The 27,991-nt window shown below is 41.8% G+C and overlaps 2 protein-coding genes and 1 long non-coding RNA gene across 8 annotated transcripts; 2 read left to right on the forward strand and 1 right to left on the reverse strand.

Annotated features, from left to right (window-relative positions):
• Positions 1–103: 103 nt before the first annotated feature.
• On the forward strand, positions 104–13,198 carry usp8 (ubiquitin specific peptidase 8). 3 transcript variants are annotated; one of them, XM_086291615.1, is made up of 19 exons: positions 104–238; positions 917–1,093; positions 1,248–1,392; positions 1,500–1,585; positions 1,700–1,841; positions 2,698–2,740; positions 2,831–3,002; positions 3,184–3,346; positions 3,449–3,590; positions 3,772–4,058; positions 4,153–4,626; positions 5,878–5,952; positions 6,092–6,390; positions 6,805–7,026; positions 7,115–7,328; positions 8,787–9,023; positions 9,230–9,372; positions 9,496–9,628; positions 10,950–13,198. In XM_086291615.1, exons 2-19 carry the CDS (start codon positions 990–992, stop codon positions 11,106–11,108), a joined length of 3,240 nt encoding a protein of 1,079 aa, XP_086147741.1. In that variant the 5' UTR covers positions 104–238; positions 917–989; the 3' UTR covers positions 11,109–13,198. The 3 variants fall into 3 exon arrangements, with proteins under 3 accessions (XP_086147741.1, XP_086147734.1, XP_086147750.1); XM_086291608.1 differs by having other exon boundaries at positions 130–260; XM_086291624.1 differs by having other exon boundaries at positions 130–260; positions 7,115–7,325; positions 10,950–13,184.
• On the reverse strand, positions 12,495–19,911 carry LOC147339267 (uncharacterized). Of its 2 annotated transcripts, none has more exons than XM_086291646.1 (7): positions 18,321–19,911; positions 17,789–17,890; positions 15,641–15,836; positions 15,313–15,528; positions 15,041–15,183; positions 14,041–14,176; positions 12,495–12,981 (listed from the first exon to the last, which is right to left on the reverse strand). In XM_086291646.1, exons 1-7 carry the CDS (start codon positions 19,532–19,534, stop codon positions 12,793–12,795), a joined length of 2,196 nt encoding a protein of 731 aa, XP_086147772.1. In that variant the 5' UTR covers positions 19,535–19,911; the 3' UTR covers positions 12,495–12,792. The 2 variants fall into 2 exon arrangements, with proteins under 2 accessions (XP_086147772.1, XP_086147763.1); XM_086291637.1 differs by having other exon boundaries at positions 12,497–12,981; positions 17,675–17,890; positions 18,321–19,909.
• Positions 15,737–27,920, forward strand: LOC147339268 (uncharacterized). Of its 3 annotated transcripts, none has more exons than XR_015129079.1 (5): positions 15,737–15,889; positions 24,292–24,373; positions 25,093–25,142; positions 25,797–26,045; positions 27,407–27,920. It is a non-coding gene; the product is annotated as an uncharacterized LOC147339268 (long non-coding RNA). The 3 variants fall into 3 exon arrangements; XR_015129078.1 differs by lacking the exon at positions 15,737–15,889 and adding an exon at positions 18,554–19,719 and having other exon boundaries at positions 27,407–27,919; XR_015129077.1 differs by lacking the exon at positions 15,737–15,889 and adding an exon at positions 18,555–20,488 and having other exon boundaries at positions 27,407–27,918.
• The last annotated feature ends 71 nt before the right edge of the window (positions 27,921–27,991 follow it).

A 27,991-nucleotide genomic window follows, 5' to 3' on the forward strand; every position in this document is an offset into this window, starting at 1 on the left:
TCACAGAGCAATACAGATAAAATACAGGAGTCATCACAAAATATGTGGTTTGGCAGCAAAGATGTGGGAAACGGGTATCAGGAAAGAAAAAAATGACTCCAGAAGGTGGCGGTAGTGTGATAGTAAGGATGCCAACGTCTAAGAATTAGCTGAAGAAGAAGAAGAAGAGAACGGGTTGGGGAAAAAAGGAGGAAGCGGAACAAGAAATCAGAATCAGCTGTCAAAAAGTGGCTAAAATGTAAGCAACGGATCATAAAGAGGTATTTTTTAAAACTAAATGTATATTGTCAAACTGTCAGACAGTAATATAGACCTCAGTGATATGGGGGGTGTTATGTACTCGACTGTCTCTGTTGTAGGGAAATAGTTCTCATAAGCTAACCTTAACGCTTAACTACGTGCGCTCCAAGCGCAGCTTGCTAACTGACGTAGCTAGCAGGCTAACGAGGAAGGTAACAACGCCAGGTGCACATTTAAGGGGCTAAATAGGTTTTTTTTTATCAGCCAAGTAGTAGGTTTAAGGTTTAAACCGAATGCTGTCAGTTTAGTTGACCTTTAGCTGCTTCGTAAAAGCATCCAGCCGAGTAGTGGTTAGCGGCTAACATTAGCGAGAAAACTATGTTGTTGTCGTCAGTGTTGACATGCCCTGGGTCTGTTGACTACAGCCAAGCGCCGTGTCATAGCCAATAAGTGATTTATCTGCGAAGTGTCATCGTTTCGGCTTAGCCTGTCCTAATTCTAGACATTTCTAAATACTACACAACCGCCGACGGCACGGGAAAACTTTTTGAGACGTTTTTGCTAACCGTGGCTTAAATGTTCTTTTGCAGATTGAACTGTTCTATGAAACTAGAACAGCAGTTCTAGTATAAACGGCGTGTGTTTGTGTTTTTCTCTTTCACAAACATTTATCTAGAGATGTTCGGAGCTTGTCTACACCACTGACCCTTTTGCCTGCCAGTGACCTCTGACTCAACACATTCGCCAAGATGCCTGCAGTTTCCACCGGGGTCAAAGAGCTGTATTTGTCCACCTCTCTGGGGGACCTCAATAAAAAAGCTGAAATTAAGCCAGACAAGACAAGCACTAGAAAGTAATGTTACTATATTTTTTTTGGGCAGAAATTATTACCTAATAAAAAGACATTTGTCACTGATCTCAATTTTCTGGCTTCTGTGACTGAAGCACATTGCAGTCATGTGGAGATGAAAATCTTTAACTTACATATACTTTTTTCGTGTTTGTAGTTATGTCCAGAGTGCCTGCAAAATATTCAAGGCGGCAGAGGAGTGCCGTCTGGACAGAGATGAGGAGAAAGCTTATGTACTGTACATGAAGTATTTGACAGTATATGACATCATCAAGAAGAGACCAGAGTTCAAGCAGCAACCGGTATACCTAATATTTATAAGTTTGTTCATTCTTTTTGTATTGCTAACCTAATGTTTTTTTCACATGAAGGCAGATTATTTACTTGAAGTGTTCTCTGATGTGCACAGGAGTATTACGTGACTATGCTTGGGACAAACAGCTTTAAGAAAGCCATTGAAGAAGCTGAAAAGCTGTCTGAAAGTCTTAAACTCAGGTTAGAGGTTTCAGCTGTCATGATTATGCTCACTTTCTTAATTCAGACACTGTAAAATAGGATATTGATTCTGTTTCACTTAACTGATCTTTATTTCCTACCTATTTTGAACAGGTACGAAGAGGTAGAGGTGAGAAAAAAACTAGAGGAAAAGGAGAGACAAGAGGAGAAGAAGAGGAGGGAGGAAATGACAGAAAAAGATGGCGATCGGGGCTCTCCAAAAACGTCATTCACAAACAGGAAGGACAGCAAAAAGGTGAAGGTTTGAAATGAGTATACACACTGCTGCCAGTGTGTATACTCTTTGCAAAGTATATTGCTGGTTTTGGAATTATTTTTGAGGGCCCCATTTACGTAAGATATATAGGCTTTGCAATGGATTATTCTTCCATCCAGATGACATAGATGTGTCACCTTCTGGACATTCTGCACACATCACAAAAGGAATACTCAGATAATAGAGTTTGTCAAACTGGTCTGCCTGCATTCAAGACCTGTCCCCCATTGAAAACACTTGGACAACAAAACAGGCCAAAGAAGACTCTGAACTGTATGAAGCTGAACTCAGATAGTGACTGGAAAGCACTTTCCCACAGTAGCTGATCTCCTCAGTTCTTATTAGTTTTTTAAACATGAAATGTGATGCAAGAAAGTGGTGAATCTGCCACTATCCCAACTTTTTTTAGAAATATGTTGCAAATCAAAAAGAGTATTTTACTGTCTTATATGTAACTTTCCGATAGTTTACCAAATTTACGCTTACATAAAAACTGCATCGATCAATAACCCTCCCAAAAGGATCTAAACTAAAGCACAGTATAAGAGTTGAATTTTGCAGGTGGTTACAGGTATTGAGATATTTACTGCACACAGCATTTCTGTGCCTTTGAAAAATAAAGTGAGATATAAAGACTTCGAATGTTTTCTTTGCCCTACTGGGCATTACAGTGGATTTTAATAATAATAATAATGCAAACACCCGTAGCTTAATTAATATTTGAATGCCTGTATTGAAATCGTAATGATTCTTTTTTGTACCTTTAGTATAAGGGGAAAAATCCAGTTTATGTCAACATGCTAATGAGATGAGTCTTTGTGGATGTGTGTCGCAGGTGAAAGCTGAACAGAATGAACTGAAGAATGCAACCTCAAAAGGTAAAGTGGAAAACCTCAAAGCAGTCACTTTTTTTTTATCTTTGAATTTAGTTGATTTATTAGTGCTGAGTTATGAATTTTGTCTGACAGCTGCGCTGCCTGCTGGTGGGATCACGGCTGAGAAACTTTTCAACATGATGAAGGACCAGACTATCGCAATAATTGTTATGGATGCACGCAGCCATCGAGATTTTGAGGAGTCTCACATTCAGGTCCCGGCTCAAACCTGCATCAGCGTGCCTGAGGAGGCCATTAGCCCAGGGTGAGAAGCGAAGCTTCAAACTTGATTGAAGTTTGTTCTAACACACCATGTGTGATTCATTATCAAATAATAATATGAATGGACTGATCTTTCTACCTTCAGTTTGTTTTTGTGTCTGTGTTTTTTTTTGGGGGGGGGGGTTTGGTCAACCTGTGGATAATGAAATGTTTTGACTTTTCAGAATCACTGTGAATCAGATTGAGGCAAAGCTGCCAGAAGAGTCCAAAGAGCACTGGAAACGGCGGGGATTTGTAGATTATGTCATCCTCTTGGATTGGTTCAGTTCTGTCACTGACCTTAAACTGGGGACCACCTTGCAGAGCCTCAAAGATGCTCTTTTTAAGGTAACTGTGTCTGGCGGGTGGTTGACTTTATGCAGTAGCTTGTAAATATCAATACCTGTGTTTTCATGTAAAATTACAATGTTGTGTTTGATAACTGCACAGTGGGACAGCATCACCATCCTGCGTAGTGAGCCGCTGGTGCTGGAGGGTGGCTATGAGAACTGGCTGTTGTTTTACCCCATGTATACGACCAATGCTAAAATTAGACCACCTCGACAGACCATTACCAACACCCTTCCTCAGTGTGAGTATGAGTAGTACAGTTTATTTAAAAAATGGCCCTTTAATGCTATGTTTTCTCATTTTATGAGATAGAAAATAAAAACCACAATATACTTTATATAATTTTGTATTACTCACTTACTTCCTAATTGTGACTGGACTCTTGTCTTACATGTAGACATTTTCTTTGATGTTTTCAACAGTGAACTTTAGCTACCCATCCCTTGAGGAACCAAAACCTCCAACCCCACCTCCACCCGAGCCTGAAGTTTCACTTGAGCCTCAGGAACCATCAGCTCCTGTGCTGGTGAATGGGATCACACCAGCAGAACCTCCAACATCTAAAACTTCCATAGTCGCTGATAGGTTGCCCGACAGTGTTGATTTCTCTGTCACCGGCTCCACAAATTCAGGTCAGGACTTGGGTAAGAAGGCCCCTGCTGCAAGCACATCCAGCCAGTCACCTGCAACACCCAAAGCATTCCCTCAGGTATTGTTTGCCCTGATAACTGTTAAACCTTTAGAGAATGCAAAGCATTAAAGGACTCCAAATGTGTCTAAACATGACTCTTCTCCTGTCCCAGTTTGACCGTACCAAGAAACCTGAACCTAAGCCCAGCCAAAACGGGTCAGCAAAGGATTCTACCCAGAATGGCCCAGTTGTCCCAGACCGTTCAGTTAAACCACCCTTTGCTCCTAATGCTTCTCTTTCTAAAGAAGAACAAAGTCAGATACACTCCGAAGCAGTGGCATTGATGGAGAAAGCAAAGCAGGAGCAGGAGAAACGCATGCAGCAGCGTCGTTTAGAGGAGGAGAAACAGGAGTCGAAAGAAAGGCTAGAAAAGGAAGAAAGTGAGAAGAGAAAGAAGGAAGAGGAGGAGAGAAGACATCAGGAGAAGAAGAAACTGGAAAGGCAAAAAGCAGAAGATGAGGAAAATAAAATAAACAAAGCATGGGATGAAAAAGACAGGAGAGGAAAAGAGCAGAACTCTGACACACCCTCTAAGAGTATGTCTCTGGATTCCCCGGCTCCCAACCATATTGTTAGTGAGATTAAGGTGAGTCCTCTTCTCTGTCAGAGATAATTACTGTCACAAACAAATGAAAGTTTAAGGTCATCCCACAAGGTCCTAGTGTCTTAAATCATTGGTTAAAAGAAGATGTTAAAAATTCTTCGTCATAATTGCACATCCTAAACAATGTACTTTTTTTTTTTTAAACACACAATCCACTAAACTGTTTTAATGAGTTAAAGGATTAGAACCTAGTTTGGCTCCTAGAGCTAAAGTATAACAATTAGAGCCCAAATAACAATTATTTGTCAAGGTCAAGGTCAAGGTCAGATTTATTTATATAGCACATTTCCAACAGCCGATGCTGCACAAAGTGCTTAACAATAACAATAAAATTAAAAACTACAGTGTAATACAATAATAACAATAGAAACAATAAAATAGAAGAATTGAAACAATACTAACTAATTCAGATAAATCCAAAATGCTTGGGTCATAATGTGTTAAAAGCCAGAGCGTAAAAGTGTGTCTTTAGTAAAGATTTAAATTGCTCAAGAGTTTGAGCAGATCTAATATTAAAGGGGAGACTATTCCAAAGTCTGGGACCTGCCACAGAAAAGGATCTATCACCACGAGATTTGAGGTTAGTCCGTGGAATGGACAACAATAGTTTTGAACTAGATCTCGTGGGTTTTCCTGGAGCATAGGCAGAGAGGAGCTCTGACAAGTAGGGGGGGGCTCGGGCGTTGAGTGACTTAAAAACAAAAAGTAAGAGTTTAAATTGGATCCTGTAGGGGACAGGGAGCCAGTGTAAAGAGGCTAAAATTGGGGTTATATGCTCTCTCCGTTTGGTACCGGTTAGCAGGCGAGCAGCAGCATTTTGAACCATCTGAAGGCGATGGATTGTAAAGATAAAACTTCAAATAGTGTAATGCTCCTCATATAAAGGTGGCATGTGTAGGTTGAAACTTTAGATTCTAACCCCCCCATTTTTACTAACTAGTCCTGTTTAGGCTGATCGCTTCCTTCAGTTTAACCTGTCACTGTCAAAATGGAGGAACAGTTTGATAGAGAAGTGAAGCCACTGCTAAACAATTGTAGTTTGTCCTTTATTAAATTTGAAGTCCTGGACACTTGGGGTTAGTGTTGTCTGTCAAACTTAATGCGTTTGTTAGATTTCCGCAGGGCTGTGAGAGACTGTGACTCTCACAGCCCTGCTGTGACTGTGAAAGCCTTTACAATAATTTTTTGTATGATCTTATTAAATAAAGTGTGTTTGTGTGTGTGTCTTCACAGAGGGAGCCTCTGACCCGAGCAAGGAGTGAAGAGATGGGTAGGAGTGTACCGGGTCTTCCTGATGGTTGGATGAAGGTACCAGATAACCAAACCTGAAATAAGTGATTCATTTGAAATAACTGAGGGTGAAAGTTCAAAGGAAAAAAAGTTTAAAGGTTTATGGTTAAATTTTACCAAATGCTTTTCTTTTCTTCCGCTTAATTTTCTTGGCTAGTTCCTTGACACAGTGACGGGGACCTACCGATACTACCATTCGCCAACCAATCGTGTCCACCTGTACCCTCCTGAAGTCACTGTTCCCCAGACCCCACCATCGACACCACCAACAGTCAAACAGAAAACACCACGACCAGCTGAGCCAGACACAAACCGTGAACAAGAGCAGGAGCAGTCTAAACTGAAACGCTCCTACTCTTCCCCTGACATCAGTCAGGACCTGAGAGAGGAGGCACAGAAAAAGGCCACTGCCCCGACCGCTACTGCTGTCATACCCACAATCAACAGAGAAACCAAGTAAGACACGCTGTGCACCTATAAATATGTTTTAAGTGAACAGATAATAGCTGCATATTATAAAGGACAATAGAAGCCTGCAAAATACTTCTTCTGGTATGAAGATGATGTGTTGGAGTGTCATAAAGGTGATTCAGATTGTGTTTGTGTGGATAGAAGAGTAGCTTTTGATAGTATTTCCTCAGGCTGTTTAGTTAAATGAGCAGAAAATGTGTGATAAGGTAGTAATTTCAGTGACTGTTCATGTTTAGTTTGAACCTGTTTTACAATTAAATATTATGCTTTTTGTGCTGTTAAAGCAACAATGGTATGTATGACCTGTATTCTTTGTATATATTACACTGTGGTACTTCCTTTGATGATTCATCTGTAGTAACTAGTCTGGCTCTCTTATTTTACTCTTTTCTCTTTCAGACCTGCACCTGCCAAAGTCTATTCTAAAGTGGAGATTGCGCGTCCTTCAGCAGCCAAAATTCGCAACCTCAATCCCACATTTGGGGGTTTGGGCGCATCACTGACTGGCCTTCGTAACATGGGCAACACATGTTATATGAACTCAATCTTACAGTCTCTTTGCAACACTCCTGCCTTGGCTGAATACTTCAACAACAATTGCTACCTAGAGGATATAAACAGGTTAGATCCGAGATAAGTGGAATTGCTGGTCATAATGAGGTCTGTATGCGGGGGAATGTATAACACCGGAGCCTCTGTTCTCTTTCAGGCACAATATTCTTGGCCACAAAGGGGAGGTGGCCGAGGAGTTTGGTGTAATCATGAAGGCCTTGTGGGCTGGTCTGTACAAGTGCATCAGTCCACGTGACTTCAAGATCACCATAGGCAAGATCAATGAGCAGTTTGCTGGTTATGACCAGCAAGACTCCCAGGAGCTGCTGCTGTTCCTCATGGATGGGCTTCATGAGGACCTCAACAAGGTAGTGTGAAAACTTAATAAGGGGTATTCCACAGCCACCAGTGAGGCATAAACAAAGTCTTACAATGGTTACATGAAAAGACAACCATTAACATCTAAATATTCTCACTCTTATTTAAATATTGACTAAATTAACAGTGCATCCTTTATTCTGTTGAACCACAGCTTTCTCAGGTTTCCTTTTAGTATCCCTGTATGTTGTTGCACACTTGCCTGTTAACAATGAAGTCCTAGTCTTTTTTATCATTTTCCTTCTTTCTGTTTTTTTCACTGGGTTTCATTTTGATGGCAAATTAGAGAGTAAGTAAATAGCTGTGTGTCTTTGGTCCTCCTGCAGCAGTGTGCGTGTGACGTGTCTGCATCTGTCTGGTCTGATGCTCTGTCAGAACCTCTGTGCATGTTGACCCAAGACATGCTCATTGCCTGTATCAACAGATGTCTTTCCTTTCGTTTATTTTGTTTTTACTGGCTTCATGTGCATTTAGATCAGGGGGGGGATGACGACAAAGCAATTGTGTGATTGTATGTTTTTTTTACAACTCAGCTGTAAGAGGCTGATATTGTGGTCACCTACATTTGTGAAGCAATAGATCGAGAACGAGGTGATGTAAGACCTTAAAAATGATGCTGTATGTGTATGTACTAATAATCTTGGATACATTTGAATCTCAATGACCTTGACCTCAAGGTTAGAGTACTTCTGATAACTGTATTTCTGAAAATCTTGTGACTGCAATGACTTTTTGAAATTGATACCCTAGGTGTGTCTACTAGGAGGCTGAGGAGTCACCAGTATTTTATATTTTTAAACTTACTATAACCACAAAGGTAGTAGGGTTTTTTTTTCTGAGTTATTTTTCCTATTGAAGGTCTTTTATTTATACTGTTAGAGTATCAGCTGAGTGATACAGTGACAATTGTCTCCACCTGGGGTTAAGTTGCAGAAGTACATCAACCCATTTTCTTTTTGAGCATAGGATGCCGATTCGATTGTAGCAGCTGGTGATGTGCATTTGTCATCACGCACGCCATCTCATCATGTCCCTTTTGTGTGATCTTCTGACCTGTGTGCCATCATGCTGGCCCAGTCCCAGTCCACTCTGTCTCTCTGGGATAATTGATTTTTTTTTTTTTTTTGTAAATCATACTAATTAATAAGGTATTAATTAGCAAGTGTTAACCTGCCATATCTTCCTGCCTGTCATACTGAGAGTGAACTGGCTGAACTGCATGCTAATAAGCTGAACAATACTCGAGAGATGAATACAGAGATTATGGCTTGAAAATTCTTCATGTAGTTTTTAGTGAGTTTTCACTTCTCCCTGCAACGTGATATCGATAGGTGGTATAGTGAACATCTGCCATTATTCATTGATTTTTAATTGAATCACAAAGGCAGGTGTCTCTAGCCGTTAATTTAGGCTTGTGTCATTTTAAATTATTTTCTTTCACTTCTGGTCAGGCGGACAACAGGAAGCGGTACAAGGAAGAAGAAAATGACCATCTGGATGATCAAACGGGTGCTGACCTGGCCTGGAGCAAACACAAGCTTCTGAACGAGTCCATCATCGTAGCACTGTTCCAGGGGCAGTTCAAGTCCACTGTGCAATGTCTGACTTGCCATCGCAAGTCACGGACATTTGAGACCTTCATGTACCTGTCGCTGCCTCTGGCCTCCACCAGCAAGTGCTCCCTACAGGTCAGGGCATATCAAAGCATGTTTTTGCTCTCGTGTCAAGCACACATATTGTTATCTAACATATTCACATCGTGACAGCATTTGTTTCTCTGAATTCATTCGGACAAACTAGCCAATTAAATGTATTGTGGTTGTGTAGATATTATTACTCTTGATTAAATGCATAACTATGGTTAATAATTAGTGATTTTTCTACTTCCGGGTAGGACTGTCTGAGGCTATTCTCCAAGGAAGAGAAGCTGACTGACAACAACAAGGTGTTCTGCAGACACTGCAAAGCCCACAGAGACTCCACCAAGAAACTGGAGATCTGGAAGGTCCCACCCATCCTCCTGGTGCACTTGAAACGGTCTGTAATCAAAGCAGTAAAACAGTTTTTATCTGTCTATTTTCACTCCTCACTTTATAAGCTTTACAGGAGTGCTATTTTTGACATTAACATTATTTCCTGTTGTGGGGGTTCTTCCTGCAGGTTCTCCTATGAGGGTAGATGGAAGCAGAAACTGCAGACATCTGTAGACTTCCCTTTAGATAGTCTGGACCTGGCCCAGTACGTCATTGGACCCAAACAGAGCCTGAAGAGATACAACCTTTACGGAGTGTCTGTAAGTGAAACTGAAATGACTGCTGCTGTTTTTACTGCTCTGGTGTAAAAGATTGATGAAGTATTGTTGTCACCCCGCCAGGCAGGCGGGCTTCATGGACACCTAAATTTGTGAATGCAATAACTCGAGAATGTAGCTGTGAGTAGTGAGCAGTAGCTTCAAATTGATAACATGGGAACATGTACAAAAAAATCTCTTCTAATCTCAGTGACCTCAAACTAAATGTCAGAGGTCACATATTCTGAACATCTTTGCACCTGCAATAACTTGAGAAGTAAGTCACCTAGGGTTTTCAAACTGATACCATTGTGGTGTCTACTAAAAATCTTTGATCACTTTCAATCTCAGTAACCTTGACCTCAAGGTCAAATCACTGGCCTTTGCCAATATTTTTAAATTTATGCACTAAACAAAATTTTAACATAAACATTTTATTCTGAAATAACAGTCTGCTCAGGAACCCTCTGAGCCGATCTATATAAATATGATTTCCTGAACTGTATTAAGTTGAGGCATAATGCCAACGGGTCCTGTGACCTGGGCAGTAAATTCAGCAGGTACCACCATGATACCATTTCTCTATTTTGGTGAGAAAGAAGTGTTTGTATGTAGTTTGGTCTCGGTATAGCTGCTTCTACTGACAGACACAGGATTCGTTAAAGGTCTGGCTGAATGACCAAATTATTTATATATACCAATTCTGATATCTTCATAGTCAAAATCTCAAGTTGTATATGGTATCATCTGTGGTAAGATCAGCAGATGAGCAATGATTACAAACTGCTACATGCAAAGTTTAAGGTCTGCTTACTGAACAAAACTGGTGAATTTTTACAATTATTTTGACATGGTGCAATATCTTTGGTCCCACTCAGGCTTCAGTAAACGTTAAATCGATAGATCTAGCATGGGCCATTTAGTTTTGTATGATCAATCTGTGAAAACCTGGGCTTTCTAAGAACACTTTTTTTTTTTTTTTTTTTTTTAAATGAGTTGTTTGGTTTCCCAAATATAACAAATGTAGGGAGCAAGGTGGATGTACAGTTTATCAAAGTAACATCAACAATTGTCTAAATGATAAAACAATGAGTTGGATCTGCTTGGGGACTACAGCCAGTCTTTTGGCAAATAGGCAACACAAGAGCTGTACTGGCTCAGTAGCTTTGGTACATAAATGTGTTTGGTCCCTAAACAGCAAGACAGGATAGTAAAATATTTATACAGGCAAGATTGGAAAGAAAAAACCTGGTTTAAAACATTGAAAACAGCAGCCTGTAATGCTTAAGTAACAGTTGATTGTCGTCTGCTTTTCCACTACCAGAACCACTATGGGGGTTTAGATGGTGGCCATTACACAGCCTACTGTAAGAATGCCGCCAAACAGCGCTGGTACAAGTTCGACGACCATGAGGTGTCTGACATTTCCACCTCCTCCGTCAAGTCCTCTGCAGCCTATATCCTGTTTTACTCCACCCTGTGATGGTGCTGTGGGACATAAAGGAGGCACACTAATACACCAGAGCAGCAATGCTTTTTTCTTTTTAGAATCACAGCTCTGAGGACCTGGTGCACAAAGCTGCAGTTAACTTGTCGGGGAGTTACTCGAGCGAGTGGCCATGAGATCTCGTCTGTCCCAGAAAGGAGAACGGTGCAGGCACACTGTGCAACGCTTCAGCTACTAGAGGAGCCATAGCTGTTTAAAATATGCCATCTGTTCACGTTACTGATCATCTAGAGACTAAATGGATCCTCCTTTAAATCTGACTTCTCTACCATAGTTGTGCTGTAGGGCTGACCGCTGGTCCAGACGCTCTTCACTCGCATTTCTTTCACACTCGGTGTGGACAGCGCTATCGCAGAACTGATTTTCAGCTTTCTTGTACTGTGCATACACAGGATTAACAGTTAGGTGGCATGTACATACCTACCTACGCTGATGTTGCACATTACAAATGTAAATACTTTAGGGCAAAATATTTATCTGTTAAGTGACCAAATTATTATTATTTTTTTCGTGAAAGTAGCAGCCATTATATTATCTCCATATTCATAAAGGCAAACCATATGTTTTAGGGGTTTACCTGTAGAGCCTTCTCTTGTTTATTAACGAGGGGTGTTGAAGAGACTGTGACTGATTTTTAGCATTCTTCCTGAGGTAAAGGACGGAGTTTTGCTTGTTCATATTAGCCACATTCTTGCACTTATCCACTTATGCAATCACATTAAGTTGTTTATGTAGAACATATTTGTTTAACAGCCGATTTCAGCGCTCTACTCAGAATGCTTTAAACTGATGCTGATATCTTCTCTGTCTTGCTCGGTTCAGCTAATGAAAGGAAACCCTACAGTCTTCTGTAAAGGTTATTGTCAGTTAAACATACTTACTCTTTACATGATTATACTCAAACACTATTTAGAGGCAAATGTATCAGGATAGATTGACATCCTGTTTGGTTCATACTAGTGATTTTTGGTCTTTATTTGTTTGAGGCTTGGTTAGATTTCTTTTTTTTTTTTTTTCAGGAATTACTTTAATGTTTAGTATTGAGCTGGAGAATGTGAAGACGTGAGAAATTGACCTTAGCCACTTACACGAGTGTGATAGGGTCAACGCACTCTGCCTGACTGACCAGCCGACTGACAAGGGCAAGCACAAAGTAAGCTGATTATTTTTTTAGAATGGACCAGAGCTCTTAAGGGGTAGGATTAGACTCTGAACTTCCTGACTGTTTTTATTGCCTCGCATGAGATCATGTGCTATTTTCTTTTCACTTGTACTCCCCCCCCCCCCCCCCCCCCCCCCTCAATGTTCTGAAAGTGTTTCAGATATAACGATTATATTAATCTCAAACAACTCATATGTCTATTTATTAAAACTGCTTCAAATTAGTTTCTGTGTGTGTTTGTGAACAAATGTTCCAAGATATCTTCAGCATGTATTAAGTACTGTCATAAAGCCCTTATCAACCTGATGTCCCTGTCTTCCTGTGGTTTGGAGATAGTGTGATAGTTAAACATTATACATTAACACTGAACTCACAATTTATTTCTAATTGTTATGGAGATGCTAACAGTACAAAGAGCAGCAGAGATGTTGAACCAAATGCAGATGATAAGAAACATTTTCAAGAGGGAAACTGATTTTGGTCTTCTATTTGCAAAGCTCACAGTCCTTGGATCTTTGGCTTCTGGAAAGGCTTGCGGCTGTAGAGCAGCATGTAGGCGTTGGGAGATTGCACCAGGGTGTCCTGTACCTCTCTGACAAGCGAGTCGTCAAACAAGTGCCAGGTCTGGGCTGAGGCGTTGTGGCACAGAGCCGTATAGTGACCCATGTTCAGATGACCTGTGTGGTTCTGTTAAAAAATATGAAATGAATACATTAAAAAAAACAGATGTGGTGAAAACTCCATGGTTTTCCACACAGTTTGTCATTTCATGTAAATATTACAGTTTTAATTACATAACAGGTGCCAAGTCCTAAACATTAAACCCTTTGTGTTGCCTGGGTGATCTTAAAATGATGCAAAGCACATTGTGGCAATGCCAAAAGTTTTTCTGTAATGTTACAGATTTGTGTTTTACTATTTAAGCCCAAAAAAGTTGGGTTTGTTTCATTAACTGCAGCAGCATTTCTTTATCACGTATTAAAACTGGGACAGTTTATTGAAGCTGCACTTCATTTTCCTCATACTGAGTTATCTCACATTAAATTATTAAACTACTTTACACTGTTAGAAGGGGGATTGGTTCACTGCTCCAGCCCACATAAGATCAAATTGGCCCAGGATGAAAAATGAGATTTGCGCCCCTGCCTAAGAAAAAGTCTGGCACCAGGGGTGTTCCTAGGAATTTTAAAATGGTCTCTTTAATATTGCAGCTGTTGATTATTTTAATTATATAATAATGTAATTTATCAGGAAATTAATAACCAAAGATTTAAAAAGCTGCAAAATAAATAGTATAAATACAGTAATTGCATCCAAAATATAGTGGAGTAACAGAAGAAAGCAACAACACGTCCAAATAAGTCTCAGTAAATCACTGGAGTAAATGTACTCCGTTACATTCCTACTGGTAGTATTCATGCTCTTATATAACAGTGTTGGGGACTGTAAGATTAACAGTACTCTAGTCCAACCTGCCAAAGATGACTGTCCTCAAGGGCCGAGGGCAGTCATCTTTCAGAAGGGGCTGTTGCCACCCCATGCCCCCCTTCTGGACATACCCCTGACTGCCAAAGTGGCGTCATGCATTTCATTTACAGCCCTGAGCCTTCGCGGTCTCGGCAGTCATGCATCCCCAAGTCTTTGAATCTACGAGTGTGGATGTTTGCAGTGCGCTCAAATATCTTTCGGCAAAACACAAACATGACCTCACAAATTCATATTACGATCTTCTTCATGTTCACTCACCACAACAGCATAAAGATGGTATGAAGAATCTGAGACATTATGCACTGAGCTCGACAGAAATGGGGTCAAGTCGAGCTTCATGGGGAACGCGACATTAGTCCTCAGTTTCACCTGCTTCTTCCCCTTACAGCCAAACCTGCGGCGGAGGAAATAAGTTTAGTTTGAAACACTGACTCTTAAAAAACAGTGGGGGTTATTGATTTATCTTAGCCTTCCTGTATCTCCGGGGTATTTGGAAGCAGAAACACTTCATAATAGAATGCATAACGAGTATTAAGTATTCATGATGCCTGCTGAATTAATGCATGCATGAATACATGTTATTTGTAGCAAAGGTCGGTTACTCAATACTGATAAATGGCGCTATTCGTGTTTTTGTACTTACAAGCAAAAAGACCATTATTGGAAATCAGTTAATTAATTTTTTGAGTCTTTATTGTCTAATAATTTAACAAACTCAGTCCTTGAATTATTCAAATGCATATTGTTGCTTCTCTGTTACTGTCATGACCTTTGTTGCTGTAATTCAAATAGACCAAAAACAGACTGAAATTGGTCACTAAAAAAATGAATGTCTCCAGAGCAGTGGCGGATCTAGAAAATTGTACATGGGGAAGAACCAATTTATTTAAGCATCTGTTTTTTTCCCCCTCAAGCCTATAAAGCCTTCTTGGTTTTGCTCAATTTTGGTCATGATGATATTAATTGTATCATGTGACGTGAATGTGAAAGTTTTGTGCACTGCCGTTTTCACGATCAACACTGAATCTAGGCAACATCGACTAAGTCCTTTAATTGCTTTCAAACAGCACCCTGCTGAAGTTCATCTCCTTCTAAAGATCAAAGATCTCAGAGCAGCTACACTCCTGAGTGGACCTTAAAGTGAGATTATGCTCTGCTAAATGTTACACATCCATTCATAAAATTTAAAGATTTTATCGACTGAACATATACTCTGTAAATAAAGTATCTTAAGAGATGACGATCCATTCCTTCTCACCGTTTTAGGTGTAACATGAGGATCTCTGGAGGTTTGTCCAAACTAGTGATGACCGCCGTTTCTCTCCTCATCCTGCACACTGAACACAGCAGCTGCTCTCCCCCAGTTAGGACAGTCTGCTCGAAGAACAGCGACAGACAGTCCTGCACAACATGAAACGAGAATAAAAGACAAGCACAGAACTGCAGGGATGAGACCGTCAGTATATCAAATGCAAACAGTCTGAATGGTGTTTAAAAAAACCTGCCTGAATGGTGTTTAAAAAAACCTGCCTGAATGGAGCACTTAAGGATGCCGGCAGGAATCGGAAGTGACAGCACAGTAAACGTTTGTGTGCTGTACGCCTGCTGATCGCAGTGCATGCAGAGGGTTATGTAGCTCAGCTGGCCCTCAAACAGCTGTGACACAATGGTGCTTTCAGTGGTGCAGTACCTATTGTGTTCTTGCCTTTGCTGTCGTATTGAACAGTGCATCTGGTCCTTTGCAACCTTGTAAACAATCACATACGCACAAAAACACACTCAGTTATGGTTTCCGTAGGTTTATATTACAGAGAGGAACAGGCTATGTGATGGTGCAGATGCGCAGGTGTCTCTGCACCTTTTTCAGGTCGTCGTGTAGCGTGTTAAGGAGAAAGAGGAGCAGTTCCTGGGCGTCCTGCTGGGAGTAGTTGTTGAACTGGGGAAAGATGGAGCACAGCACCGACCTGGCCTCTACGGGGGCACAGCTGGAGTTCGTCCCCAGCCACATCTCCTCTAGCAGGCGGACAAACACCTCAGCGACAAGGCACTTGGACCTGCATGAAAAGAGGTTAAACTACTGGAAAAAAACATGACTGCCAACCCTCAGGTGAGTCCGAGAATAAAACGAAGATGCTCAGTCTTAGTCTGTGAAGGTTCTCAGTCATCCAGGTCATGGTAGTCAAAGGAGCTTGCAAAGAAAAGCGTCTGGACTTCTTTAAGTTGCTTGAAGACGTTTCACCTCTCATCCGAGAACTTCTTCAGTTCTAAGGTCAAATGGTGGAGAGTCCCAGATTTAAACCCAGTGGGAGTTTCCCCCCAAAGAGGGACAAAAGGACCCCCTGATGATCCTCTACCTAATCACATGAGCCAAGGTGTGAAAACGGGTGTGGGTCACAATCAGCCAGGGTTTCGGGTGAGCTCATTGTGAAATCTGGCCCCACCCTATCATGCGATTTCCTGAGGTCAGATGGCCCAGGATGTGAGTGGGCGTTAAGGCGTCTGGGAAGGGATCTCAAAACTGGATTATAGATGGCAGACAGTTGGTGTCGTAAACCACCGCCTCTGTTCAAAGACGGTCGCTCACAGTGGACATAAATGGCTTCTTTCACTCCTCTTTCAAACCATCTGTCCTCTCTGTCCAAAATGTGAACATTGGCATCCTCAAAAGAGTGACCTTTGTCCTTTAGATGCAGATGGACTGCTGAGTCTTGTCCTGTGGAGGTGGCTCTTCTGTGTTGTGCCATGCGCTTGTGAAGTGGCTGTTTGGTCTCTCCAATGTAGAGGTCTGAGCATTCCTCGCTGCACTGTACAGCATACACCACATTGTTAAGTTTGTGTTTTGGAGTTTTGTCTTTCGGGTGAACCAGTTTTTGTCTGAGTGTGTTGCTGGGTCTGAAGTACACTGGGATGTCGTGCTTGGAGAAAACTCCTGAGTTTTTCTGATACACCGGCTACATAGGGGATGACAATGTTGTTGCGTCTGTCTTTCTTATCCTCCCTCGCTGGTGTCTGATCTTCTTTTCTGTGTCTCTTTGCTGACTTTATAAACGCCCAAATAGGATAACCACATGTTTTGAGTGCTTCCTTTACATGTATGTCCCTTATGTAGCCGGTGTATCAGAAAAACTCAGGAGTTTTCTCCAAGCACGACATCCCAGTGTACTTCAGACCCAGCAACACACTCAGACAAAAACTGGTTCATCCGAAAGACAAAACGCCAAAACACAAACTTAACAATGTGGTGTATGCTGTACAGTGTAGCGAGGAATGCCCAGACCTCTACATTGGAGAGACCAAACAGCCACTTCACAAGCGCATGGCACAACACAGAAGAGCCACCTCCACAGGACAAGACTCAGCTGTCCATCTGCATCTAAAGGACAAAGGTCACTCTTTTGAGGATGCCAATGTTCACATTTTGGACAGAGAGGACAGATGGTTTGAAGGAGGAGTGAAAGAAGCCATTTATGTCCACTGTGAGCGACCGTCTTTGAACAGAGGCGGTGGTTTACGACACCGTCTGCCATCTATAATCCAGTTTTGAGTTCCCTTCCCAGACGCCTTAACGCCCACTCACATCCTGGGCCATCTGACCTCAGGAAATTGCATGATAGGGTGGGGCCAGATTTCACAATGAGCTCACCCGAAACCCTGGCTGATTGTGACCCACACCCGTTTTCACACCTTGGCTCATGTGATTAGGTAGAGGATCATCAGGGGATCCTTTGTCCCTCTTTCGGGGGAAACTCCCACTGGGTTTAAATCTGAGACTCTCCACCATTTGACCTTAGAACTGAAGAAGCTTCTTGGATGAGAGGTGAAACGTCTTCAAGCAACTTAAAGAAGTCCAGACGCTTTTCTTTCCAAGATCCTTAGACATGCTCAGTCTTACTTTTCCAGTTCTCTGCGTGTTTCCTGATCCAGGAGGTGCTCTACGAGGGGCACGGTGGAGCACAGGCACTGTAACACTGCATTTAAGTAGCAAGAGTTGCCAGAATTGTCTAACCCACACACTCCTGGTCTGTTCCAGTTGTTCTGCAGCCTCACTGCAGAGCTGCACCTGTGTTTTCCTTTCACCGTCACCTGACCACAGATGTTGGTGTTTGTCCTGCAGGAAAATTTAGTCAAGCAAAAATATCAAATATATCAATGACAGGATTTATTTGTTCAAATCTTCACATTAAAAGGTCACAATATTAAAAACCCTGGTTATCACATTAGAATGTGGTGTGTCAAGTGGTGGGATAGATAACACAGGAAATTAAAAATCAGCTACAAGTAGCAATAAGGCTCTATGGCAGGTTATGTGGGGTGATGAGCAAGGAAGGAAGACAAAGTCAGAATCGGGTTATGGGTGCTCAAGGCTCAGTGATAAGTGTGGGGATCAAAGATCTAAAACACACACTTATAAATTAAATACTAAGCTAAATATAAAGTTTTCAGAATTTCGTTTTTTTCTGTTTGGCTTATTTCATTCATCAAACATTGCAGCAGCCATAAGACGTTGCAGAAGATCTGTGACAAAAAGCGGGACTAACCTTTGCTTACAAATATTTGAGACATTTTTCTCTTGGTATGAGCTGCTGTTCAGTCGTGGCAGAACGGGCACGGCGGTGCTGCTGTTCATGGCCAGCTGAGAGGCCAGAGTCCTGGTGAACTGTGTCAGGTTGACCTTCTTTCCTGAGCTCTGGCTCTGCAGAGTGTGGAGCACAAATGTGTTGATGCAGATCACATGCAGCGTCACCCAAAGGCCTGGGAGGAATACATCCACCCCTGTTCCTTTTGGATCAGACAGGGGAACGAGGGCAGGTCCTGTCCAACCCTGCAGGTGGGCAATGAGTTCAGACATCATGGAGCCCTCAGGTGGTGAAGATGGTGGCCTCTTAACAGCGGGAACAAAATGAATGGTGAACCCTAATCTAGACAAGATGTGTGTGAGCCTTTCCTCCATCCAGGCAGAGCTATCCAGCTGAACCACACACCTGTGGTTGCAGAAAGGTCTCAGCAGGTGTCTGACCACCTGCTCGACAACAGATTTCTTACTCTGCCTCTGGAGCTGCTCTGGACAGTACAGATACATGTTACAGATGAACCCCGAGCTTGGGTCACAGAGGAGAGCGAGATAAACAGAGTAGTGCTCCTGCTGAGAGGACAGTCTGTATTTCTTTACAGCCAGGTTTGGCCCCGGCGTATGGAGGGCCTGGTAGCGCTGGGTTATGTGGCCACAGAAAGCAGAGAGGACTTCCAGCTTTTCTCCATCCTCCAGTCTGGTCAGAGACAGCAGGTCGGCCTGGATGCTGTTTCTCTTTAGCACGCCCTGCCATCCGTCTAGTTTCACATTTAGATCATGCCCAAAGTTGCAGTTCTCCCCCAAAGACAGGCCGCTCTGCAGGACCACAGAAAACCACGTCACTGCATCAGCATACCCCTCCTCAGACACATCTGTGCTCTGCTCCCTGCTCTGGCAGTGTGACTGCCGATTTGGCCCTGCCTTCACACCGGCAGCTCTCCTGATCAGCTCCCGGATCGCTTCTCTGTCCAGCACCTCCAGCAGAAGCTCCCTGGCTGTGTAGTAAACCTGGCAATTGGGGCTGGGCCGAGTCTTTGTCAGAGGCTTCACCTTTTTGGACTTTTGGAAGATATTCGGTAAGCAAAGGGTGTCCCTCTGGGTAGCTTCACGCGGTATGTCCACCAGGTGGCAGTCCTCGGACATCCAGGCGCACTCCTTCACTGACAGAGCTTTGGCCTTCATCGTTCAACCTGTGCGCGCTAAGAAAAAGCCATCTCAAAATATGTATTTGTTTGGGAGCAAAAGGAGGAGATAGCCTCAGACGGCGGTATTTTTAATATCCTGTGTGCTATCCGGAAAACTGTGTGTGCTGTTCATGTTCATCTGATCCTCAGGTGAATCCAGCGCTCAGGAGAATCCGCTTTTAGGTAAATCACCTGGGATCCGCAGTAGCCAGACAACTGTGTCCTGGCAACGTAAACACAGCGCTCGTGACGCGCTTCTGGCTTGTGGTGCGCGTGACTCCAGGATTTAACTTGTCATTTAGCAAAACACTAAGAAGAACTAACTCACGGAGAATGTGTTTACTGTGTATCTGTCGGGTATCGTTTGAGCTACATGCAGTTCTTCAGAGTCTCCACTAGATGGTGCTCTGTAGTGAACCAGTGCGGCTTATGGGAGCCTACCAGGGACGTTAAACTGTGTGTTTTCAAAACAAAACAGGAACTTTTCTGTAATTGTTATTGTTTATCTATTACTTAATTACTTTGGTGTAGTTTGAATGGCAGTGATTGAGGTCTTTATCAGTAGGAAATGTTGTAAAACCTTTGAAACTACAGTTCAAAGTCCAAATTCAATGCCCTCTGTTACATTTTCCAAAGCTGCCCTGTGGGCCAGATTGGGGTCTTTGATGGGCCGATTCTGGACCACGGGTATTGTGTTTGACACCCCTGCTCTAATCTGTTTTTAATAATTAATTTTTTTAAAACACCTGACCAGGTGTGGCAGTTTCTCTTCCGCTGAAGTGTCCTCACTGGTATTGGGTACTGGTGATGGCATCCAACACGTCCCTAACTCCACCCTATATCATAACCTCCTGAAACAACCCCTATACTGCCGGTAAAACGTCTATAATGGGGCAGGGGTCTGGAAGAGACCCCAGAAGGTGCAAGAAAAGAGCAGGAGTCCCTCCTTCAGGTAAAAATGTTGAGGATCTGTTTTGAACAAAGCCATGTAGCATATTAAAAGTAAAGACTGTCAACCTGTATGCACAAAGGCAAAGGGATCAGCATCCAGGATTGTACCCAGATCTCTGCAGTAAAGGTGCAGTTGAATCCATTTTAAGTATTGAGTTGGCCCATTCATTTTGTGTGCTGGTAATTGTTGCTTTGTTTTGCGGTTGGAGTTGCAAAGGTATGATCTTAGGTCTGGATTACTGTTGCAAAACAGTGAAAGGGCCAGTGATGGAAGCAGATACCGGTAAAGCTTTGTGGTTTTGATGGATCATATGGGTGGGGTGTTCAACCAAAATGCTTTTTTTTAAACCTGAGACAAACTATGAGTGTAAATATGTGTTAATTTACCTGTGATTAAAACTCAATTACTGGGCTCTTAAAAGAACAAATGGTAGCCGAGCTCTGTTTGGTTGCCTTTTTTATTAGTTATTTTGTGGCTCCAAGCAATAGGAAAAAAATACATATTTAAAGTGAATGGCTGTGAAAGCTAGTCGTATGATTTCAGTTTTTTTCTTATCCACACAGCAGCCTGGAGAAACAGACCTGAAAGCTGCAAATAGCTTGATCTGTTTCCCAACAAGCAGAACAGCTCAAGTTCATGTGCCTTGCTCAAGGGTCACAACTTGCATCAATAACAGCAGGAATTGGGAAAGTTGGGTAAAGGTGACACCACTTTGGATTAGAAGGAATTGAGGAAAAGTGTGGGGGTTAGCACTGCTGCTTCAGAGCAAGAAGGTCTTGGGTTCAAATCCACCATGTAGTTAGGGCCTTCCTGTGTGGAGTTTTCATGTTTTCCCTGTGCCTGTTTGGGTTCTCTCCGGGTGCTTCGGTTTCCTCACACAGTCCAAAGACATGCAGTTAGTGGGTTAACTGGTGATTCTAAATTGCCCATAGGTGTGAACGTGAGTGTGAATGGTCATCTCTCTGTGTTAGCCCTGTGAGAGACCGGTGACCTGTCCAGTGCGTATCCACCTCTTGTCCTAAGACAGACAGGATCGATTCCATGCTCTGTGACCCTAAATTAGATGGATGGCATTTCTTACGGGCAAAGAAATCAAATATAGCTCCCTCAACTGTGACATTTGTTGAGGGAGCACACACACACACACACACACACACACAAAAGGGTGTGACCTTGACCCAGTTTTCACCCAAATTAAGTCAGCTTGAGGTGTTACTGGTGTCTACCATTCCACAAAATTTTAAAATGACATCTTGAAGTCTGTGGCTGCTAGACTCCTAACAAACAGATAAAGAAACCACAACTGATCGTATACTCCCTCCCTTGTGGGAGAGAAAAATGTTACTCCAAATAGTTTTTTGTTCTCCACATAGTAAGCAGCCATAAAGTCTACAGTTACCAATTCTGGGTAAGTCATTGAAAAAGCTTAAAGGTTTTTCAGGATTGAGTTTTGGTAAAACATTAAATGGACTGCTCATATTATCCAAAAAGCAAACCATCAAGCGGGAGACCTTGTGTATCTGTCTCCAGGATGGCAGACATGCAGGCAGGCGCATTTCTGTTGAATATGTCCCCGATCAAACAAAGATTTAATATTTAACATATAAGTCCCTCAAGAGCAACTAGAAAAAGATTAACTGCATCACAAGTGGCAGTGATTGCCCTGGTGAATTATCTAAAACATAACAAGTTCCACATGAGTGGTGAATTAAAGGAAAAACAAAACAAAGAACAATGTGAAGTTTCTTGGGAAGTGCTCCAATGTGCCACTAGGACAACTTTACTGCACCTTGGCACGATACTGTGACTGAGTTTCTAGTAATGTATTTGATGAATGGAACACCTTTTTACAAATGATGTTCCCTTATTATTTATTTTGACGATTCTGCACTACAGATGGGGGCATTTCCATCCTAGAAGAAACAGCTCCCATTAGGATAGAAGGGTTTTATCACAGGATGAAGATGATTTGCTCTTTTTTTTTTTGCCACCAGATCCCTTTTCCATAGTGATTTAATGGTTCAGGTTTTTCCTTTAATTTGTCACCCATCTGTGCATTTGTGTAAACTGTCTCTACTGCTGCTTTTCTTATCAGTAGGTGGTGCGAGGTTGGATCCAGAGGTGCAGACGTGAACCGGTGTGAACCTGTGAGTTCCAGTGTCATGGATTTGAGTTCACCATCCTCAGTGACACTGGTGCTGTTGCGAGCAGCTCTGTGAAACAACAGCACCAGATCAGTTCAAGAAATTAAGTCTGCTCACTTCCAGCCAAATTACTCAGCCAACATTTTGTGTTTTGACAAAACACGTATTTGCCTTCGTTAGAGCTGATCCAACATTCGCCATATGTGAACAGATAACCTGCTCGAAACCCTAATCACAGATAATATCACAAGCGATCTGGCTGTGAAATGCAGATAAATTTGGCAGAGAGGACGAAAACGAAGAGGGTGTCGCATCTCTATCTAAATTGCAAACACGAGCCTCACGAATGCCCGCATTCATTTCACGGCAATCCTGCTTTCTGATTAAAGCTCGCCTGATTTTTTTACCTGTAGCCTCTGTAAAATTATAATGACGTCATTCTTTCTGAGAAAGTGGCACATTTCTTTTTTTTTTTGTAGGAAAACTGCATAATTCTAACTCATGAGATGAATTTTAAAGGTGTTTTTCCACAGCGGATCTAAAGTATATGCCGAGTGTCGTGATAATACCCTGCCTTCTGTCACCGGGGGTGGAAGAATCCCACAATTACCTCGAGGGCTCGGGAAGCTCTCTTGCATAAATCACATCCACTTTACGCTTAAAATATGTTAATCCATTAATATCAAAGGGCATCGTCTCTCCTTCAGCACACTCTTTGAGCTTTGTCTAATTTCTAATTCATTTAGACCCAAAGAAACATAATCAAATAACCACTGTTTACAAAATGTGTTTCAGTCTGAAGTGTCCACTTCAAGTCTCCCACACACCGAGTAGAAAATACTCCCCCAAAAGGTGATGATTTTATTTCATGTAGGAGTTTGAAGATAGGCAATAGTTTGCATCGTAATACCACTCAAATCCTTAAATTATCTTCTGAAGACATTATTCCTGCCCCCATTCTGCTTCTCCTTTGTTCTGTTTGTGATTGAAGACAGGTCAGAAAATCAGCTACCCTGCACATCGTGTTTCTGGAAACTCTTCTGTTGTCTGCAAAATACATGAACACAGATTTTAAACCAAGTAAATATGATCCAGAGTTGTCTCTTCATTTGAAAATGACAGGCTAGTTCTCTTTCACACATGCCCATGTCCAACATCACTTATACTGTAGATTCATTTTGAGATCTTTTAATTTCTAGTTACATGAGTTAAATATTTGTAGGAATCAAATCCCTGCTTGCACCTGACTCATTTTAGATTAGACTAGAAAAAGAGAAAATGTATTCTTTGTTTTTGAGTTTGAGTTTGTACAATCTTGAAAGTCAATAATTGGTAGGGCTCCATCTTTTTTGGATTTTAACTGCCTTTTGTTCTACTTTCTCTCAACACGATCACACACTGCTTCAGTAATGTCGAGGTCCAGGCTCTGGGGAGGCCAGTCCACAACTGATAGTGTTTACTGTGTGATTTTTCTACTGCATGGTGGATCTGGGATCATCTGACAGCACTTTTCTGTGATCATAATTCCATCAGTTTTCTGTCATACCTCTCTTCTGACCTCCAGACATCCCCCAATAAGACCTGTTGCCACCACATTTTCAGTCAGTTCATGTGTAATTTGCCATAACTCCAACTTTTCTTCCTGTTTCCCTTCTTTAGGAATGACATGATGATTTCTGGCGAGGCTTCAGTGAACAGTAGACGGATCAGCTGAAGAGCCAGATGCATCTCTCACATCCTGGTGAGATATCTGGTGTTTCCCACATTTTCTCTATTTAATAAGGACATGATTTTCAGTTCTTCTGCTGCAGATAGTTCTCAGTACTTCCTCAGATTTTTTTAGGATGCCATGCTAACACTTGCCAAGTTTTCGGCAAATTTCATGTCTGCCAGACTGTGTTATCTTTGACATTCCTCATGGACTAAAATAGAAGAATGAGAGCAAAATATCTGTTTTTTGAGGGGGTTTTGGCAACAAGCTGTTGGTAACAAACTGTCTAAAGATAATCTAAAAGATTACATGTATTTATCTGTGGCTACTCTCGCCCGTGTTTTTCTTAATTGCTGTTGTGTCATTTTAACATGTGTTTGTCTCACTTTTTCAGTTTTTTGTAAACAGCTCTCTTTGGAAAAAAAGACATCTTGATTTCATTGAGAATACCTGTTTAAATTAAAGATTTATTAATAATTATAATAATAATTACAGAAATAGTTAGGCACAGTCCTTTGACGTTGTTATGAAAGAAGATGTGTTTATGCCTCAGTCAATAAGAAGGCAGTAAAACTGATGATGATGATCCTCGGTCTAATTTAAGAAAACTGGCGTGAGAACGACTCAGGTCACGATCGGATGGAAATATTTACCAGAAGCAAAATTACGTAAACACTGGAGGTGAAACATAATTTGTGATGCTTCCTCATTTTTTTCTTTTCTGTCTTTCTTTTTTCTGGATGAATCAGCAGAGAACATTGCATCGCTACGTTTTTCTGTAAAGTGCAGGTGTACCCTGGTAGGTTTTATAACATGCACACACACACAGACACACACACACGGACGCGTAAGCGTGTATGCATGTTTAAGTAGTACTCTTTTGTGCCTTCTGTGGTGGAAAATGCATTATGCTGAGCTTCAGTCAGACAATACAGTGTAATGTGCGTGGCAGTCTGCTGCCGAGATACGCATCAGCTGTGTACCCCTGTTGTAAACTGAGCTCTCTGTGTGTCTGTAATGACACCGCAGTGGAAAAAAGTCCACTTCCTGGACAAGGTCAACATTGTTTTGGAAAAAATAAGGACTCATTATTATGGCAGGAATGTGTGCAGGTTTTTGGGGTTTTTTTCTTTAGCCCTGCTTGGAAAACTGGCCACTGTGTGGAAAATGAGGACTGATAAGACTCTCTCTCCCCCTCTTTCTCTGACTCACTCTTTCACTTTCATTTTTTTTCTCAGTCATGCTCAGCCACATAAATACAGATCTGCCATTACTGTTCAAAGGCTTGGGATCACTTCAAAAGATCCTTTTTTGATAGAAAAGCACATTTATTATTGTCTAATGGAACAATATATTGATTAGAAATTGTTTAAATAACAATGAATTCCTAATGGAGTCACAATATTAAAACCATTGACAGATGACTTGAATAACAGTCATTATCCTCTTACAGTGCAATGTTCTTCTGGGGAACTTTGGGCCCTGTCTCTTTGACTGAGTGTGCAGTGTTTTGGTAATCATGCTCCCTGATGGCAGCAGCCTTGCCCAGCTGGACAGCGTTGACCCAGCTTCCAAACATCTCAGATGTCAATGCAAAGCATCAGTGGGATGCTTTGGAACAAACCCAATCCATGGAGTCCCCAGACCACAACGCCCCAAAGCTGGACACCACAGAACAACCCAACGGGTCATGTGTACATGGGTGAGAGCACGAGGGAGGCCTGCACAATATTTATGTTTTCAACAGAACGGCAGTCAGAGAGTCAGCAGAGACAGAGCTGCAAAAACCAGTGCCATGTCTGAGGCTGACAAATAAAAGGAAAAGTTCTTAGCACTCTAAGGCCACGTTCACACTGCAGGCGAAAGCGCATCAAATCTGACTTTTTTGACCCTATGCGACTCATATCCGATCATGGTATGACAGTGTGAACAGCAAAAAATCCAATATTTTCAAATCCGACCTGGGTCACTTTCGTATGTGGTACTGAATCTGATACATATCTGATGTTTTAGAAAGCGACTGCTGTGTGAATGGTCATGTCGCATTAAATCCGTCTTTTACGTCACTGACACAAGACAGACGCCTATTATCAGCGCCCGAGAAGACATCGTGAACGCTTCCTGGCCATCCAGTCTAGATGTTAGTGAAACTGTTGGAAAGACAGCGTTGTGGAAACGTGAACATTTTATTTGTACTGTATAATCTGCAGATTCTGACAGAAATCTGCAACTATCCTTTGAAGCACCGCTCCTCTAAAACAGCAATAAGGATCATTATTAGGCCAAATGTAAATAACAACATAACTTTATAACTTAAAGCAAAATTGGAAAACGTAAAGTCTGAAACAAGTGTTTCATATTAAGGCCATCAGTCAAACAATAGTGTTTGGTCTGGGTCTAAACAGAGCGCGTTGTGTGTGACGTCTTCTTTTGCGCATGCAGGCCGCTTTGAGGGTTCACACTAGAGCGCGTTTGCTGTCACATTTTATTTGTAGTGTGAACAAGCAAACAAAAAAATCGGATTTGATCAAAAAATCGGAATTGAGCATTAAGACCTGCAGTGTGAACAGGAGGAGGTAGTTTTGCGGCTATTCGGAGACTGTAATCATAAACCATTCAGCCCAATGGTTTAATGATCAACTAGCCATCTAACATTATGTACTTGCATAACACAATGTGCCATTGAAACACAGGAGTGCAATATTCCATTAAATATCATAAACAGTTTATAATTAGTGATTGTGTAATTAATCAGAATTGTTTATTCTTTACACAATTCTAAGAAAGAAAAAACATACCAAGAGCGCTGTGCTAACACTGCTCCATAACAGTGGTCTAAATTTCATAGGTACCTTAAAGTAGCACCAGCCAGAAGAGGGTGTGCATATAACACAAACGTTGCATCTATGACTCAGCGTACCTCATCTAAAGCATCGCCGTAATAATTGATTATGAACGAACAGTCGACACAGTGAGAATCTGTAGACTTTCTGAGACCTGAACCTTTAGTCCTGCACACAGCAGGTGATTCCTTCTCAGGGACTCTTTTTGTTTTCCTTGCAGACACGCTGAGAGGGAAGTGAGGAAACTCTCCCCAGAATGCATGTCAGAGATATTATAACAAAGAGAGGGAGGGAGAGAGCATGATGGCACCTAAAGAATCCAACACTGGGATTTATGGGAGAACTGTGCAACAGCAAAGATGGTCTCCAAAAAGAACACGGATATATTTAAAACCTTATTTGTGGGCCAAAGTCTGCAAACCTGTTTAAGCTGTTTCTACTCAGAATACATGCTTGAAATTAAAGTTCATTTAGATCAAGCTTCAGCATAATTGCCCAAGTAAGTGTTGGGAAGCATTTCAGTAGTGGCAGACTAGTTTCAAGAAGCACTTTGGTCCTAATAAATCACTTTATTACTACAATCTAACTTAGTAAAATGGAACATGTTGATTGTATAACACCACAAAATGTCATATTTTTGTCCTTTCCGTTGCTTATGCACACACACATGCACACAAAAGAAAATTGTTTCATAATGGACCCTCTTCAGCTAAATTGGTCGTCTCTGTGTAATAAATGGGCTTCACTGGGAACAGCTGTTGCTACTCTGCAGGCACAGGGAACATTTTGTGACGAGGACTCTGTG

The sequence above is a fragment of the Aulonocara sp. 'chitande type north' Nkhata Bay genome, linkage group LG1, assembly GCF_057382095.1.
Source record: "Aulonocara sp. 'chitande type north' Nkhata Bay isolate Kocher_YH1m ecotype deep benthic linkage group LG1, A_spYH_male_GT1.1, whole genome shotgun sequence".
Lineage (NCBI taxonomy): Eukaryota > Metazoa > Chordata > Actinopteri > Cichliformes > Cichlidae > Aulonocara > Aulonocara sp. 'chitande type north' Nkhata Bay.